We start from the raw sequence: 14,439 nt of genomic DNA, 5'->3' as shown, positions 1-14,439 counted from the left end.
ACGGTTAAGTTATACAAGAATTACCACACTAAATCACAGTGCCACAAAAAATAGCACTGCATCGCACCCGACAATAAGTTTTAGAATATTCGTTCGCCGCCGTGGCGATGCAGGAAGGCTGTAACTCGCATCCTTTACATTTTACGCCTAAGATCTACTCTAGATTAAACGAGGAAACCAATTTTGGTACCAAGATATTGACGTAACAATAAAATACTGACAGTTAAATGACATTAATAGAAATATTACCATAATAAAATAACCAATGCTGGAATACTGGCAGGTGACACATAGCGTGCATAGATAATTTTCTTGGCAAACATCCTAAAAACATTCCTATCACTACTGAACTAAAAAAACACAGTTACTGGGCATCGTAGGAAAAATATAACTCGGTACTCACTGCAGTGAGTGACAGAGAGCGCATTTTCTCGTTGACGAAAACTTGAAGTCACGGACGGACAGACGGACGGACATGGCGAGCACAATAGTGCATTTTTTCCATAAATGAGAAAATGCGCTAAAAAGGGTTCATAATTAACAAGCCCTGCTGTGCCATGATCTGAACGGCGTTAGATGATTCAATCACCTCCTTGCTTCAACATCACCATTTGTAAGAACTTGTAAGCAGAGTTTTCGAGGCAGTGTAAGTAACGGATCAGATCCAATTAGACGAGTATTATATTCAAGGAATTTGAATCGTTAATAAAATTAAACCCTCGCCATGTTAACCAAACATCAGTTTGTACCACATTAGAGTTTGTTCTGAAATTTGATTTGTTCCACAATTACTTCTGAGTCGTATTATTCCATCAAAAAATCAACAGAGCGATTATTTCACTACTGAGATGGTAATAACATGTCGCTATACTACAAATACTTTCACAGCTCTGCATCTTCTACATTTAACACATCACATAATATATAAAAAAAAAACATTTTAATTTTTTTATCTTGTTGATTGATTCATGCATTGTCTCCGATTTTATCTAAGGGTGCAAAATTTCAGATCAAATGGCCAGGTGTGTTATAGTGTGATCAAGAAAATAGAAGTGTGATGAAGAAAACAAAAAGCATGGTCGATTTTTTCGGAGACCAAATTTTCAGTGTGATCTCAATGACGCATCAAATTGAACTCCATGATTATCTCAACAAACCGACAAATGTCGCAAGCTTAACTTACCCTAACTTCCAGATAGAAACCGAATCCTCCCTGCATGCTCAAGAGTATACGAATATAGAGGTAGTTATTTTCTAAACTTCTTGAGTAAGAAGAGATCTACTAGCAGCACCAAGAGTGTTACACCTAGCATGCGAGACTCGACGTATGTTTATCACAGACAAATAGCTGCCACGCAACGAAACCCGCGATGGAAGAACTAATCTGAAGCATTTGTTTACTCAGTTTTTGCGACATCCGCCCTAAGCGTGAGTTAGTAATTTTAATATGCTCGTACAATCTTCAATAAAACCACTGAAATAAAATAAGCCACAAAAAAAGTAAAAGTGGAGGGAATATTCACTTTATACTAGAACCAAGTCTATGGAAGATCTCGGATACTTGGAATAATAGTACAATTAAAATAAAAATGTTGGTACTTATCAAGTTAAAATTCAAGTAGCAACATTCAATGCAGAAGAAAAGAAGTTCGCTAAATACGAACTTTCATACTTTACGACTGGTAGCAGGGAACAAGCATCAACATATGACAGACGGACGACACAAGTAAACTTAGAACTTACAAAATGCGTCCTTCCTTCGTGATAGGCGCAAAAAATTGTCAATTCATAATAAATCATGAAATTGCTACAGCCTTTTTTGAAAGAGAAATGCTCATTTTAATGATCCGTAGACGACATCTTCATCACGACCTTTTGAATTGGAGCAAGAATTTTCCACGACCTCCATGCGTGAGGCTTAAACACGATCTTGTTCAGACTTTCATAACAGCCTTGCTCTTGCATTAGTTCTAAAAAAACTCCAGTCAGCTCTGCACTAAATATAAGTATAAGCCATTGAATTCAGAAAACTAGAGCTAAAGGAAAACACATAAAGTTACATAAAACATTGGAAGGCAATGCAGAAGATCTTGAGATGTTCCATAGTGGAAAGTCATTCTTGTATGAGTTACATCTAATATTTACTTGGCCAGTAATTTTGTGTTTCCCTGATCTTGATGCTGACAGGCATGCAAGAAATTTTAATGAGTAACAAATTCTTTTCATCCATGGAAGAATTAAGTTTAGTACCGTTAAGTCTCGATGAACCGTTTTCCAAGTTTTTCTCTGGTGTGAGGGAAACTGTTACAAAAGTTTCATCACAATGTGTTTTTAAACCTTCTTAAACTTGTAACTATCGCGGTACCCATCCTGTATTCTAAAAATGACGCTTAAAGGAGAATGTAGCTTGGTTTTTGATCGCTGAAACTTGCAGGAAAAGTACACTTTTCCCGTTTCTACACGCATTACATATGCAGTAACACATAGCACTGGCTGAAACCACAGACTTATTACAAAAATAAAGCATCTTATAAGAATTTTTCCGCGCTTTCCAAAAAACATATACAATTAAAGAGAAAAATTCGTATCAATATAAATATTGAAGTCGCGTACTTCTCAATGGTAACATTAGTTTAAAAAGTAAAATTTGTCAGTCTCTTAACATTTAAAAGTTAACTGTATAAAAACCGAAATTTAACTTACAGCGTCAGATCCTGGAAGTTATTAATTCAATTCAACGCCTAATACAAAGCAAGTGATTCAGTAATTTGTGACTAATACAACAATTGTTAATTTGATCATTAGTTTGAAGGGAGCTCGAAAGGGACAATTGGTGTTCATTATGAAATTATAATTTCACTTCACTGTAAATTAATTAAGAAGCATGGACACTTAGATACTTTCTTTGATCTTTCACTTGAAGAAATGGTACAGGACGAAGCTCTGTTGTAAAAGCACCCAAATTGAGCGTAGTCATTATATGTAGTTGTTTGAAGGCACAACAGTGAAGTCTGCAATCGATGCAGCATTTGGAAGACCTTACGAAAGACAAAAATTTCAATTCTACCGAAGACGTTTCTCATGAAAACCATCGCTAATATCGGTTTCAATGGGCGTGTGTTGTGAAAGAATACTTAAAGCAATACCTATCTAATTGTCATGAGTATACAAGGTAAATTAATCAAGCTTATAGCTTCGATATTTGTGAAGGATTTGCAGTGATGAGGAGTTGTGCGTCAATTTCTACAGGTCCTCAAAGAAAGCAACGCGAGACCTGCAAAGTAGAGCTTAAGTGAAAGCCTGGCGTAGAAATATGATTAAACTTCACTTAAAAGTATGACAAATTTTAACGCAGTGGCGTTAGGATGTAATTAAAAAAATATCTTGGAAACCGATCATCAGCCAATCACTTTCTGTTAAACTAATCAGCAAATAGTTTGGGCGGAGATAAATCTAAAACCATGGTTCGTGACACAGGGTTTCAATTGGCCACGGAACATTTTTAATGAGGGGAATGGTTTTATAGCGGATGGTATAACCCGAGACAAAAAATGGCTTAAAAAAAGACCTTGTACGCTCCTTCTTATTTGTCTGAAAAGTACAGTCTTTAGGAAGAGAGTGACAAGGTGTAGCAATTTTCATTGTTTTAACAGTACTTTATCGTGATTAAAAGTGAAATCGTTTTTAATTTCCAGTATACCTTGTATTTTGTATACAAAGTTCTGAGCAAACTAACTAGCACTCAAATGATCTAAATAGGCCTGGTGCCCAGCGATGTTCATTGATCTATCCGTACTTTCTAGACACCTCATTAATTGTTTAGAAAAGTTTATCAATTCAGCGTTTTCACTTGTCAATTTCCCTTTATAAAGCAATAATATGACTCACTTGGTACAGCCAGACCGCGTGCGCTGCAGCGTTGAGTACTTGGTCTCTCCCGCCCGAAGCTGTTCTTCGTACACGCTGTCCAGGACACTCGACACGTCCTCCACTCTGAGCTCCTGCACAGGGCATGCGCTCATTAGGAAGATGTAGAGGGAGCATCAACAATGATGGTGGTCAGTGCTCATGCTTACCGTAGGGTTGACGTTACACTGATGCTATTATTGATAGTTTACATGCCTTGAAATCGATCACTGTCACGAATTCTTTTACGCCAATGCCGGAGAATAGGAACGACCACTCATGGAATCGGCAATGTTTAGTTATTAATGAGAAGTTAATAGTTGTGGCTCTTAGGTTATGATCTGCTGCCTATGTTAGCCATCGTTTTCCGGTAGTGGATAGGATTAATTGTGTTCGTGACTAAAATTTACTTTTACTGCTGATGTAAAAACGAGCATTTTATGAAAACAAAAATTTCCAATTGTAATTGCGACTGTGGTTTCAAATCCGATTTAAATCAGATGGAGTTGAATTTAATTGATCAATTGAATTGAGAATCTAAGGAACCTTAACGTAGAAGCTTCATTCATCGCAACCAAGAAGCATCCATAATAAATAAATAATAGCATCCAGAATAAAATTAAAATAAATGTTGGATTTCTAACCAGACCTGTATTTCATCCTTTAGTTCTTTAAGTTGAGACTGCAAAGTGCGAGACTTTTCAAGATAGTGAGCTCTCTCCTTTTCAATTTCCAGATTAAGATCTTCGACGTTCGTGTCGTTTAGAAGGTTAATGTCAGCCTGAAGAGCTGTAACGTCTATAGAAGACTTGTTCATGTGTGTGGTGTCTGCAGCAGTTCTGTTCAGCATAGTCGTGTCTGCAGTAGACTTTCCAAGGATTGATGCCTCCAAGTTTAAAGCGGTTTCCTCCAGTGCGCTAAGGTTAATGACAGGTGGGCTGACCATTTTGGAGCGGTCGTGCGTGTGGTTGACGCTCGAGTAATCCAGTAAATGGGAGTCGAGACTTTTTCTCAGCAAGTTAGACCGGTCGAAATTGTGTGAGTTTTTCAAGCGGGACTCGACGGGCGTTGACAGCACTTCATTAGATCCGTGACGGCCGGCGAGCAAACTGAAGTCCATTGAGGCGCTGTTTGCAGCATTCACGGCATTTAACCTTTAGGCGAGGGAAACAAAATTAAATGATGGGCGCAAAAAATTGATAAGCAAGGGTTACGATTTGCTTAAACGTGGAAACTTTAAAACGGTTTCATATGCCTGATGGACTATATCAGTCAATATTTACCCTTGACAACGCAATCCAAAAATAGTTTTCACTTTTATCCTGTAACGTTACGTTATAAAAAATAAAATATGTAGATTGTACATCCAAATAACAGCAAACATTGATTAAGGAAACAATGAAAATATGTGTGGCCAGTGGCCCACACTTTTCTGTCATTAAATGAGTAAATCAGAATGCAAATAACTCAAGTTGTCTCATTACGGAAACTGGTAGCTGGCCATACAAGCCAGGATGTACGTACCGTTCGTATGACTTATAGGACGGAGGGAGAATGTAGGGCGTTGATGAGTATAGTGACTGAGAACCAAAGCTGTTGACCCCAACACTGGAGTCGCTGCGCTGAATGGAGCTGTTAAAAGTTTCAACAAACTCGAGAAGTTTTTCCTTGGCTTGTTTCTCTGCAATACGAGAGCCAATCAAATAATTCTTCAGGCGTTCGGATTCATCAGATCGCTTCTCTCCTTCCTTGAGTAGCTTCGAGACCAGCAACTCCGTCTCCTTAACTTGCTGCTCAAGCATGAGCTTCTCTTCTTGGGTCTTGGCTGACAATAACTTCATTTGCTGGAGTTCTTTTTCAGCCTCGAGAGCCTTTTGCGTCAGCAAGCGCGACTCCTCGTCGGCTATATGCGTCTTCTCAAGCAGGAGCTCACTGGACTCTTCAGATCTGTAATGCACAGAAAATCAGCACGCAACGAACATTCTCTAACGAAGCAACAGTTTCTTGACACTTCCAAAAATTCTTTCCATTTCGATTATTTCTGGCCACTCTCTAAAATGCGGTGAGTACTAATTAAAATTATTCAAAGGTTCACATTTGGGACACTTTTTTCCGAGCAAAGAGGACTAAACCGAGGACAACAGAGGCTTGTTCACCTCACTATCTCCGATGGCTTCCGAGGAAGTGTGGCTCTCGCGCCTACCTCGCGTCTCACAAGTTTACAGTGAGACACTCACCAACTGGGCCGCTGCCCGCGTATGCATGACTCCCGACGCAGGAAACACTGCCAGCTCAACTACATACAAAGCCGTACTGAAACCTAATCTCACTTATTTCAAATGACAAGATTTCTCACAGCAGAAGGTATATTGAAAAGTTTACTGATACATAGAGGTACCTATGCCATAGTATTGATCGGTGTTGTGAAGCCGCACAAATACTTTTATGAATGTCATTTGACTCCAGAAATGTACGCCCATGCCATGCTGGAATTTCATATAAAGTTAATTGGAATATCATAACATTACCTTTTGAGAGCCTCATTAGCGACCCTCATCTCCTCCTGGTATTGGTAGAGGCGGCGCTCGAGCTCCGCCTTCTGCCGTTCGGCCTCTTCCCTTAGCACCTTTTCTCTTGCCAGCTTGTCTTTTTCTACCTGGTATTGTAAGACCATAATTGTATGAACAAGATTATATCATCCATGTAAAGGTGACTCAGAGTGCATTTAGCTTCAAAGGCCAAGGACACAAGGCGAAAAACAGCCACACAATCATCTCGAAATGAGACATACTAGCGCGTAATTTTAAAATTGTATTCCAAAAACCTACGATAAACAATATACCTGTAGCTATTTTTAATTAAACAAAAAAAAAAACCTTCAAAGCAACAAATTTACTCCAGATTATGCCCAAACTCAATTGAAGGACACATAATCTCAGAATATTTATCTATGTCGTGCTGCAGGCTCAACATCATCTCAGATACAGCGCAGTCATTTAATCAATACCGTAAGCCTGGAGATGCTCACCTATGATCTAAAGGTGTCGCCTGATCTAAAAATCGATTCTTCAGACGAGTTTCAAATTATTAGCATTAACAATGCCTATAAAAATAAGATAGCTAGGGAAACTGAACATTGTCAAGTTTCTCAAGTTGACTGTAATAATTATACTATGAAGCCTGCCTAAGCTATACAAAACATGAAATACAAGAATACATATAACACTTGAATTCTAAATTAAAAATTAGGACAGTAAATCTAAGCTGACAATAAATAATAAATAAAATAACAACTGATATGAGTTGAAATTATTCCACAATAATATTGGAAGCATACTTGTCTCCTGGCTTTCTCTTCCCTCGCAACAGCCTTCATTTGTTGGACTTCTATGGAGTCGGGCTTCCGCCGCCGTTTGAATAGATCGTGGTTGCCTATGCTCAGGTCGAGAATTAGTTTGTTCATTCGGTTGTTCTTGGAGAAAAATACGAAGTTGGTTGCAGATTTGTCCGTAGGGCGGATATTGAACTTCTTGTCATCAACGCTGATGTTGCGAATGTCAGACCAAGGGAAGCTCACTTTGGGCTCCAGTTTGTTGTCATGCTCATACACGTTCAGACCAAGAGCAGTAACACCTAAAAAAACAATTACTTTTACAGGAGAAAACAATACCGAAAACATTAAATTTTTATTGATGTCTGAACTTGGACAGAGGACACAGGCTAAAAAAATAGCAAGGTATTGTATGTTTTACACTGACTTTTGAAAGAGTCTTGTGAAGTCAAAAGCCAATACTAGGTACCTGCATCAATGCTAGGCAATGATGGAAAAAGTGTCAGCACTTTTATTCGAATGATTCATTTTGCATTTCACAGAAATCTCCTGGGAATACATGGATCAGGGCATATTTCTGACAGAAATCTAGATTACTTGCATAATGTTTGCAGAACAAAATGATATAAACGAAAAACTCCCATTCATAAGTTTACTGAACTTACCAAGCCATAAATGAGTGCCTTTTTTATTAGTGATGCTGAAGTAATTGACACCATACATGCCAAGGTCCTGGGTGATTTTAAGGTACTCCATCTCAGCTTCATCTCTGGTCATGCCAGCATGGTCGGCATACCAGACTCCAATGCGCTCCTGCCACATCTCTGGCGTCATTTGATACTGGCTGTGAACAGAATGATGGTCAGTCTTTTGGTGGTCAATTGTGTTGTGCTACTACTACTCGTACTTGAAATGAAACTTAGCAAAAAACACATTCAAGATAGGGGCATTGTACTTTAATAATTATAGAACATGGATGATGTGAAATCAACTAAGAAACATCAATGTTAGGTGACAGGACCCTACTGGTGTGAATAATTGAATGTCTCCTCTCTTTTCTGTTAGTATTTTAATTTAATAAAGCTACTATTTCAGCTAAACATTGTTTGACACCTACAGCCAACAAGAGGTTAATTTAATAGGAACATATTTTAAAATATAACAGCATGGTGATACATAACAACGTTTTTTAAATGAAAAACTTCTCTGCGGGAATAATTTCCCATATACAACTATATATAATATATAGAATATATATCAACACTAAGACTTTTGAACAAGGAATGAGTACCGATGAGTATCAATAACATATAATAGCATCTAATAACGTATAACTCCACTCAATTGCAGAATGTTTTCTAATCTTTACATGATTGATACAGTCCTACAAATTTTAAATGGTGTTAATAATTAATGATCCCTACAAAAGTACCGTAAATTGAAAAAAATCATTATGTATCATCCATTATCATCACTGTGCTGTTGGTAGCTATAGACATTATTAGCCATAAAGAAACAATGCACTGTAACACACTTGATGACTCTCTGAGGCAGGAGCTCGTCCATCACTAGAGGGTTGGCATCTGAGTGCGGGTCGTGGTCGCCATAGCGCGCCTGCACTGCATATGAAGCTAGTAGAACTGACATCTCCGGGGGGCAGTAGATGTCCATGTTTAGGATTGCTTGTTTCACCTGAAATGTATGAAAGTATGTATAGATGACATTGCAAAAAGACATATTTTGTAATGAAGTAAGAATTTCATAGATTTTATTATAAAAAATATAGTTAATAAGCAGAAAAAGTAATAAATTCAGAATTGGTGCTTTAAATGATTTACCTAATAGGTGGTGAATAGAAAATATTCTCATGGCAAGGTAATGAATTGCTGACATCCAAGTCATACTTTACCTTGTCTACCATAAGCTATGAACATTCAGGATTATCCTTGATAGCAAATACTACGGTACCTCAAGCGTAAAAAGCTTAATACATCTTACGTTAGCTTCCTATGTTATACATTTGCAATCATTTTTGGGCGACAACTTCATTTCTAATTTCAACAATAAAAGTTTTTTAGCACATAACTACTGGAAGGAAATACCTATATCTTTACACTCTTGCTTTAGTGTTTATGTGTTCCACACAATGTTCTGAACATTTATATAAATAATTAAGATCATTCTTCATGAACAACCTTAGGGCAGAAGTTGACATAAATATTAAACAGACCTGCAAGAAGAAGAGGTGTTGTGTCACTTCTTGCACCAGCTCCTCACTCACATCTTCTGGGTAGAATTTTGCCAGCAAAAAGAAAGGCATTGGGTTGTGGCCTGGTACATCTTGATCAAGAACCTATGGAAATTTCGGTCAAAAGTGTTAAGATTATCAAGGTAAAAATAAAACAAAAACAGCTACATTTAATTAAAAAATCTCTACTAGCAACTGAAGAAAAGGTTAATCATCAAGTTTTTAATGGTATAAACATGGACAATGGCAACTAAGATTTTAAATTACAGGAAGAAAATTCTTCAAACAAACAAACAACATAGCCTAACTGCACACATTTACCTTTTTCTCCATTTTGAGCCATGTTACCAAACCTTTGGTATCAATGAATTGTAATCCAAAGTACCAGGTTTCTCTGAGTCCTATAGTCCGGCAAACAAGATCAAATAAGTCCCGACCAGTTGCCTTACAAGGAAGGCTAAATTCAAGCTCAGCATCAAGAGTGGAAATTTTAACAGGGAATACTTTTGGCGAAGCTTTGCTTCGAAATAATTTTTTGAGGGGCATGTCTTAAACATCTGCAAAGAAATTCAAAGATTAATTGATGAACAGTTAGGCACAAATCAAAATTTAATAAAGAAATCAAACTATGATATTCATGGATATTTCAATACCTTTTGATGAATTTTATATTCATGTGATTATGATTCCTGATGAATGCAGCAAAGGTATTATGTTTCTGAATGAAAGGTGAATTCCCACCTTTCCCACATGAAAGGTGTTCTACCACAAGGTGAATTCCCACTTGGGATTGGGATTTTTTCCAACTTGCATTGGAGATGGACTTCTTTTTTTCTAAGAGTGCCATACTCCTGTTTTTTAATGCTGTGAAGGAACTATATCCTTATATATCAATCAATTACAATACAACCTTCATTACTGAATATTTAACACTTTGACTGCAATTGCTTCATCTCATACTATTATTTCATTTGTTGTACTATTATGAAACAAGATTGCCAGACAGTCTTTTTTTCTGGACAAATTCCGCAATTTAGTTTTTTGTCAATTGTGTTTGCCGGCTAAAATTTATGATAGGGGTACTTCCTATTTAAATTTAAATAAGAGGGAATTGGAATTTTTACACCAGAACCTAAAAACGTACTAGTATATATTGAGTTATAGACATTTTTTGGTGTTTTAGGTTTGCAGACTTGGCCATATTTTAGGCCAGCTGGCAACCCTGAATTATGCACCACTACATCCTGAAGAAATACATTTCAAAGTACACATATGGCCCAATACATGGGGAACGTGTTAAGGTATGAGATACAATCTGACCAGAGGTTTTGAACAAGATGTTTTTTGATTTTGTGTTCATATGATCAGGACAATCTTTCCGGGAAGAGGGGAATAGGAGATCTGAAAATGCAACTAATATTTATTTAACAGGAAGACAGTCGAGAACCGTGCCTCTGGCAACTGAACAAGGTAGCTGCGACCGTTAGTCAGGGCTGCGAGTGGAGTCAAAACGATCCAGTACGTGGTTAAGTGGTTTGACAACAAGCTCTCGACTCCTGACTCCCGTGTTGTGAAGTGTTATTATGATATTTGCTTGCAAATTATAGATTCGATTGTGACGTTGTGCATATTTTTGATTGTGATATTATCAAAATTCTTTTCAACGGTGGTATGAACCGTAAAGCTTGAAAGGGACGGACCTCAATCATCTCATGCTGGGAAGGGAGCCTGGGCCCTGAAAGATGACTCGCCGACTCAGCAACCGATGAAAGTAAGTAATTGTCATTTTTTCAATCATTGATGGAATTTGGCAACCGATGAAAGTCATTAAGCAAGTTTACAGTTCAAATCTTATTTTTTATTGCTGCTGCTGCTTGCTGCTGCTGCTTGCTGTTGCTTGCTGCTGCTGCTTGCTGTTGCTTGCTGCTGCTGCTTGCTGCTGCTGCTGCAGACAGTGAGTGCTGCTGCTTGCTGCTGCTACTTGCTGCTGCTGCTTGCTGCTGCTGCTGCTGCTTGCTGCTGCTGCTTGCTGTTGCTGCTGCTACTTGCTACTTGCTGCTGCTGCTACTTGCTGTTGCTGCTGCTACTTGCTGCTGCTGCTTGCTGCTGCTGCTGCTTCTTGCTGCTGCTGCCTGATCTCCTGTAACAAAAGCTTCAAAATTGCAGATGATTTGCGGAACGGGAGGTGCCCCCCCGGTCTTCAGTACCTGCCTGGGTTGGAAACGGACCTTCCCCCCCTGCCGGAGCCCCCCCTCCCACCCGGAGCGCCATAAGTACCTCTCTTGTCAGAATTCCACCATGGCTGACACAGCAAACGGAATTTGAACACGTGGATGACGGCATTACGTATCAGTAGAATTTGAAGCGCGGACGGAATACGCCTCAGTGCCTCACCACGTGCTGAATATTGCCACACACAGTGACGGAATATAGGGATTTGGTAGGTTTCCATTCTAAAGGCTTTTAAATAAATATGGCAACATTATGTGACGTTTCGTTGTTGCTGACACGTAGTGCGGTGTGTTAAGAGTCACATAAAGCAAACAGAACTTGAGTAACGCATACGGTTATTTTTTTATAGTTTTTCATTTCTCGATGCGTCCTTAATGCCACACTCAGGATGATGTATGTTTTCGGTGAATTTTCCCGTGCATTTTCACTTTTTTAAAGCTATTGCTGTGCACAGTTGGCGCAATGTAATGAAAATTGATTAGGGTAAACGCGGTATATTTGGACACATTAAGGACGCATCGAGAAATGAAAAACTATAAAAAAACGTATGCGTTACGTAAGTTCTGTTGCCTTCACATGACTCTCAAAACACTTCACTACGCGTCAGCAACAATGAAACGTCACAAAATGTTGCCATATTTATTAAAAAGCCTTTAGAATGGAAACCTACCAAATCCCTTTTGACATGACCGCAACTATGCGCGATCTTCAACAAACGTTTTGTTTATTTGTTTACATTACGATGTTTATGTTTTTTCTGCAAGATATTTTTGGCAGAAACGGTAAAGCAATGCGGATTGCGGAAGTTGAAAATTTTATGAAATGACATGTTTGCAGTTTGCGAAGTGCAAACCGCAATTTTTTAATCAAACAAAAATTTATGACATTCGAGCCACGAGATTTCATACCTACTGAAATTATATGATATTACTTTATTAGAGCTGCGATATTTCAGACAAAAATAGGACTTTTCCAGACTAGGCGGCTATTATACATACAAAATGTAAACAGATGGTGTTCAGTGTTGCCAATGACAATCCAGCATTATCATATAAAATATATAGGTTTAAATCTTGAGTAGAAGTAGATGAGGAAATTAAAAATGAACTGATCCTAAGACCTAAAATAAATATCCCTGCCCTTCTTCCAACCCAACTTGTGACCCAAGTTTGTATTTTATCCCTAGACACTGAATAGTAATTATAGTAATACTAAATACAGTCTTGAAATAGATCATAAAATTCAAATTAAACAATAAGTATCAAGTACAAGTTTTCATTTGCGCCTAGGCTAGTTGCTTTGCTGACATCTGTCAGGCCTGAGGCTGAGGGCTGAGACTACCGAGCAATCCGCTGACTCCTCACTCCAGAATGTTGTACAAAACAAAGAGTCAAACCGCAACGGCCACATTCCACACATACTTTCCGTTTCGGTAAAGATTTCCTTCCCGCAATTTGATGGCCTTCCTTTCCATTTTTTCATTTACATCAGACAAAAAATTGAACTAAATATATCAGGTGGAGTTTGTAAATTCCTAATTATTATTCGAATTATAACTGATTTAATTCTAATTTTCTTTCTCTTTGATTAAATTTCTTTAAAAACTTGTTTGCACAATCATACCTGTAAGAAATTAAAGTTCAATCTCTCATTAATAATGAATTTCAACAACTATAAAATAATTTTGAGCACACAATTCTGCGTATTTTTCTATAGTCACTCGATAATGCAATAATATGAACTTCACAGATACTAATTTTTTCAAAATTTGTCAAAATAGCTGTGCATCCGGTTCGATAAGGTTGGATTGATCGGCTATACGACATCCTGAAATTTTGATTGCAACCAATCCATTTAAGAACAATATTCAAGCCAGGAAATTCATTCAGCCAATTTTAAGTAATTTAGTTCGTTTGTCAAGTATAATTATTTGTGCGAAATAGACTACATGTGAACCGACAAAAAATACTAAGAAAACCTTTCCGGCCGCGGGTCCGGCCGTAAATTTGTCCGAGACCTCAAAAAATGATAGGTCAACCTGTTCCCAACTGGACCTACCCTGAGAGGTTTTCGTTTCCGATTCGACACTTCAGCGAACTCGCCTGCGAACTCTTAATTGGCTAGTTTTTTCTAATTTTGGAGTCCGGCGGCCGCGAGACCGGCCGCGGGTCCGGCCGTAAATTTGTCCGAGACGTATAAGTGATCAACGATTTGTGATGCTCAGCTCCTAGAATCATATCATATATTGCGACGAAACCATATTCGACGGTTACAGCCAAATGGTCTTATTATTATTTTTTCTTAGCATTATCGTGTATATATTATGTGATGATGATTAATTAATGATAAACGGAGATAGTCGTGCTCTAATTTGAAAGTAAACTTGGTTCTCAATCGGAATGTTTAATTTTTAAAACTAAGATGTAGCAGCGTTATTTTGGGATAAATTTCATTTTATTTGTTTTCAGAAGTGACAGAAAATATTTGCAGCGGAAATTAATCGTTTCTAACATTGGAAATATTAAAAGTTGTCTGCCTCATGCGAAATTGACTACCGTTTATCAACTCCAGTATTGCGGATCATTGGCCTCTTGTTTCTAAGGACATGCGTGAATAATGTACAACATCGATTGTACGTGATTAAATTGAACTAGCTTGAAGTTATCCATCATTTGCGGAATCATAAGGAATACTGGAATAGGGCTTCGTTCCCCTTAATGAG

At 37.9% G+C, this 14,439-nt stretch overlaps 1 protein-coding gene across 1 annotated transcript; it reads right to left on the bottom strand.

Moving 5' to 3' along the window:
- Positions 1–2,318: 2,318 nt before the first annotated feature.
- Positions 2,319–10,043, bottom strand: LOC108682175 (merlin). Its single transcript, XM_018171298.2, has 10 exons — positions 9,807–10,043; positions 9,468–9,590; positions 8,772–8,929; positions 7,903–8,081; positions 7,244–7,539; positions 6,435–6,562; positions 5,431–5,853; positions 4,556–5,060; positions 3,889–4,001; positions 2,319–3,274 (listed from the first exon to the last, which is right to left on the bottom strand). Exons 1-10 carry the CDS (start codon positions 10,029–10,031, stop codon positions 3,244–3,246), a joined length of 2,181 nt encoding a protein of 726 aa, XP_018026787.1. The 5' UTR covers positions 10,032–10,043; the 3' UTR covers positions 2,319–3,243.
- Between the last annotated feature and the right edge of the window lie 4,396 nt (positions 10,044–14,439).

Source organism: Hyalella azteca, unplaced genomic scaffold, assembly GCF_000764305.2.
Source record: "Hyalella azteca isolate HAZT.00-mixed unplaced genomic scaffold, Hazt_2.0.2 contig4353, whole genome shotgun sequence".
Classification (NCBI taxonomy): Eukaryota; Metazoa; Arthropoda; class Malacostraca; order Amphipoda; family Hyalellidae; genus Hyalella; species Hyalella azteca.
Note: the sequence above shows the minus strand (reverse complement) of the source record. Positions and strands in the feature narration are given on the sequence as shown.

Bases quoted from the DNA above. Each gene is read 5' to 3' on its own strand.
- LOC108682175 (XM_018171298.2), bottom strand. From the start codon at position 10,031: ATGCCCCTCAAAAAATTATTTCGAAGCAAAGCTTCGCCAAAAGTATTC. The intron at 8,930-9,467 runs GTCTGTTTAATA...CATACATTTCAG, and splicing joins AACACCTCTTCTTCTTGCAG to GTGAAACAAGCAATCCTAAA. The intron at 4,002-4,555 runs GTCTGGTTAGAA...TGCCCTGTGCAG, and splicing joins AACTAAAGGATGAAATACAG to GAGCTCAGAGTGGAGGACGT.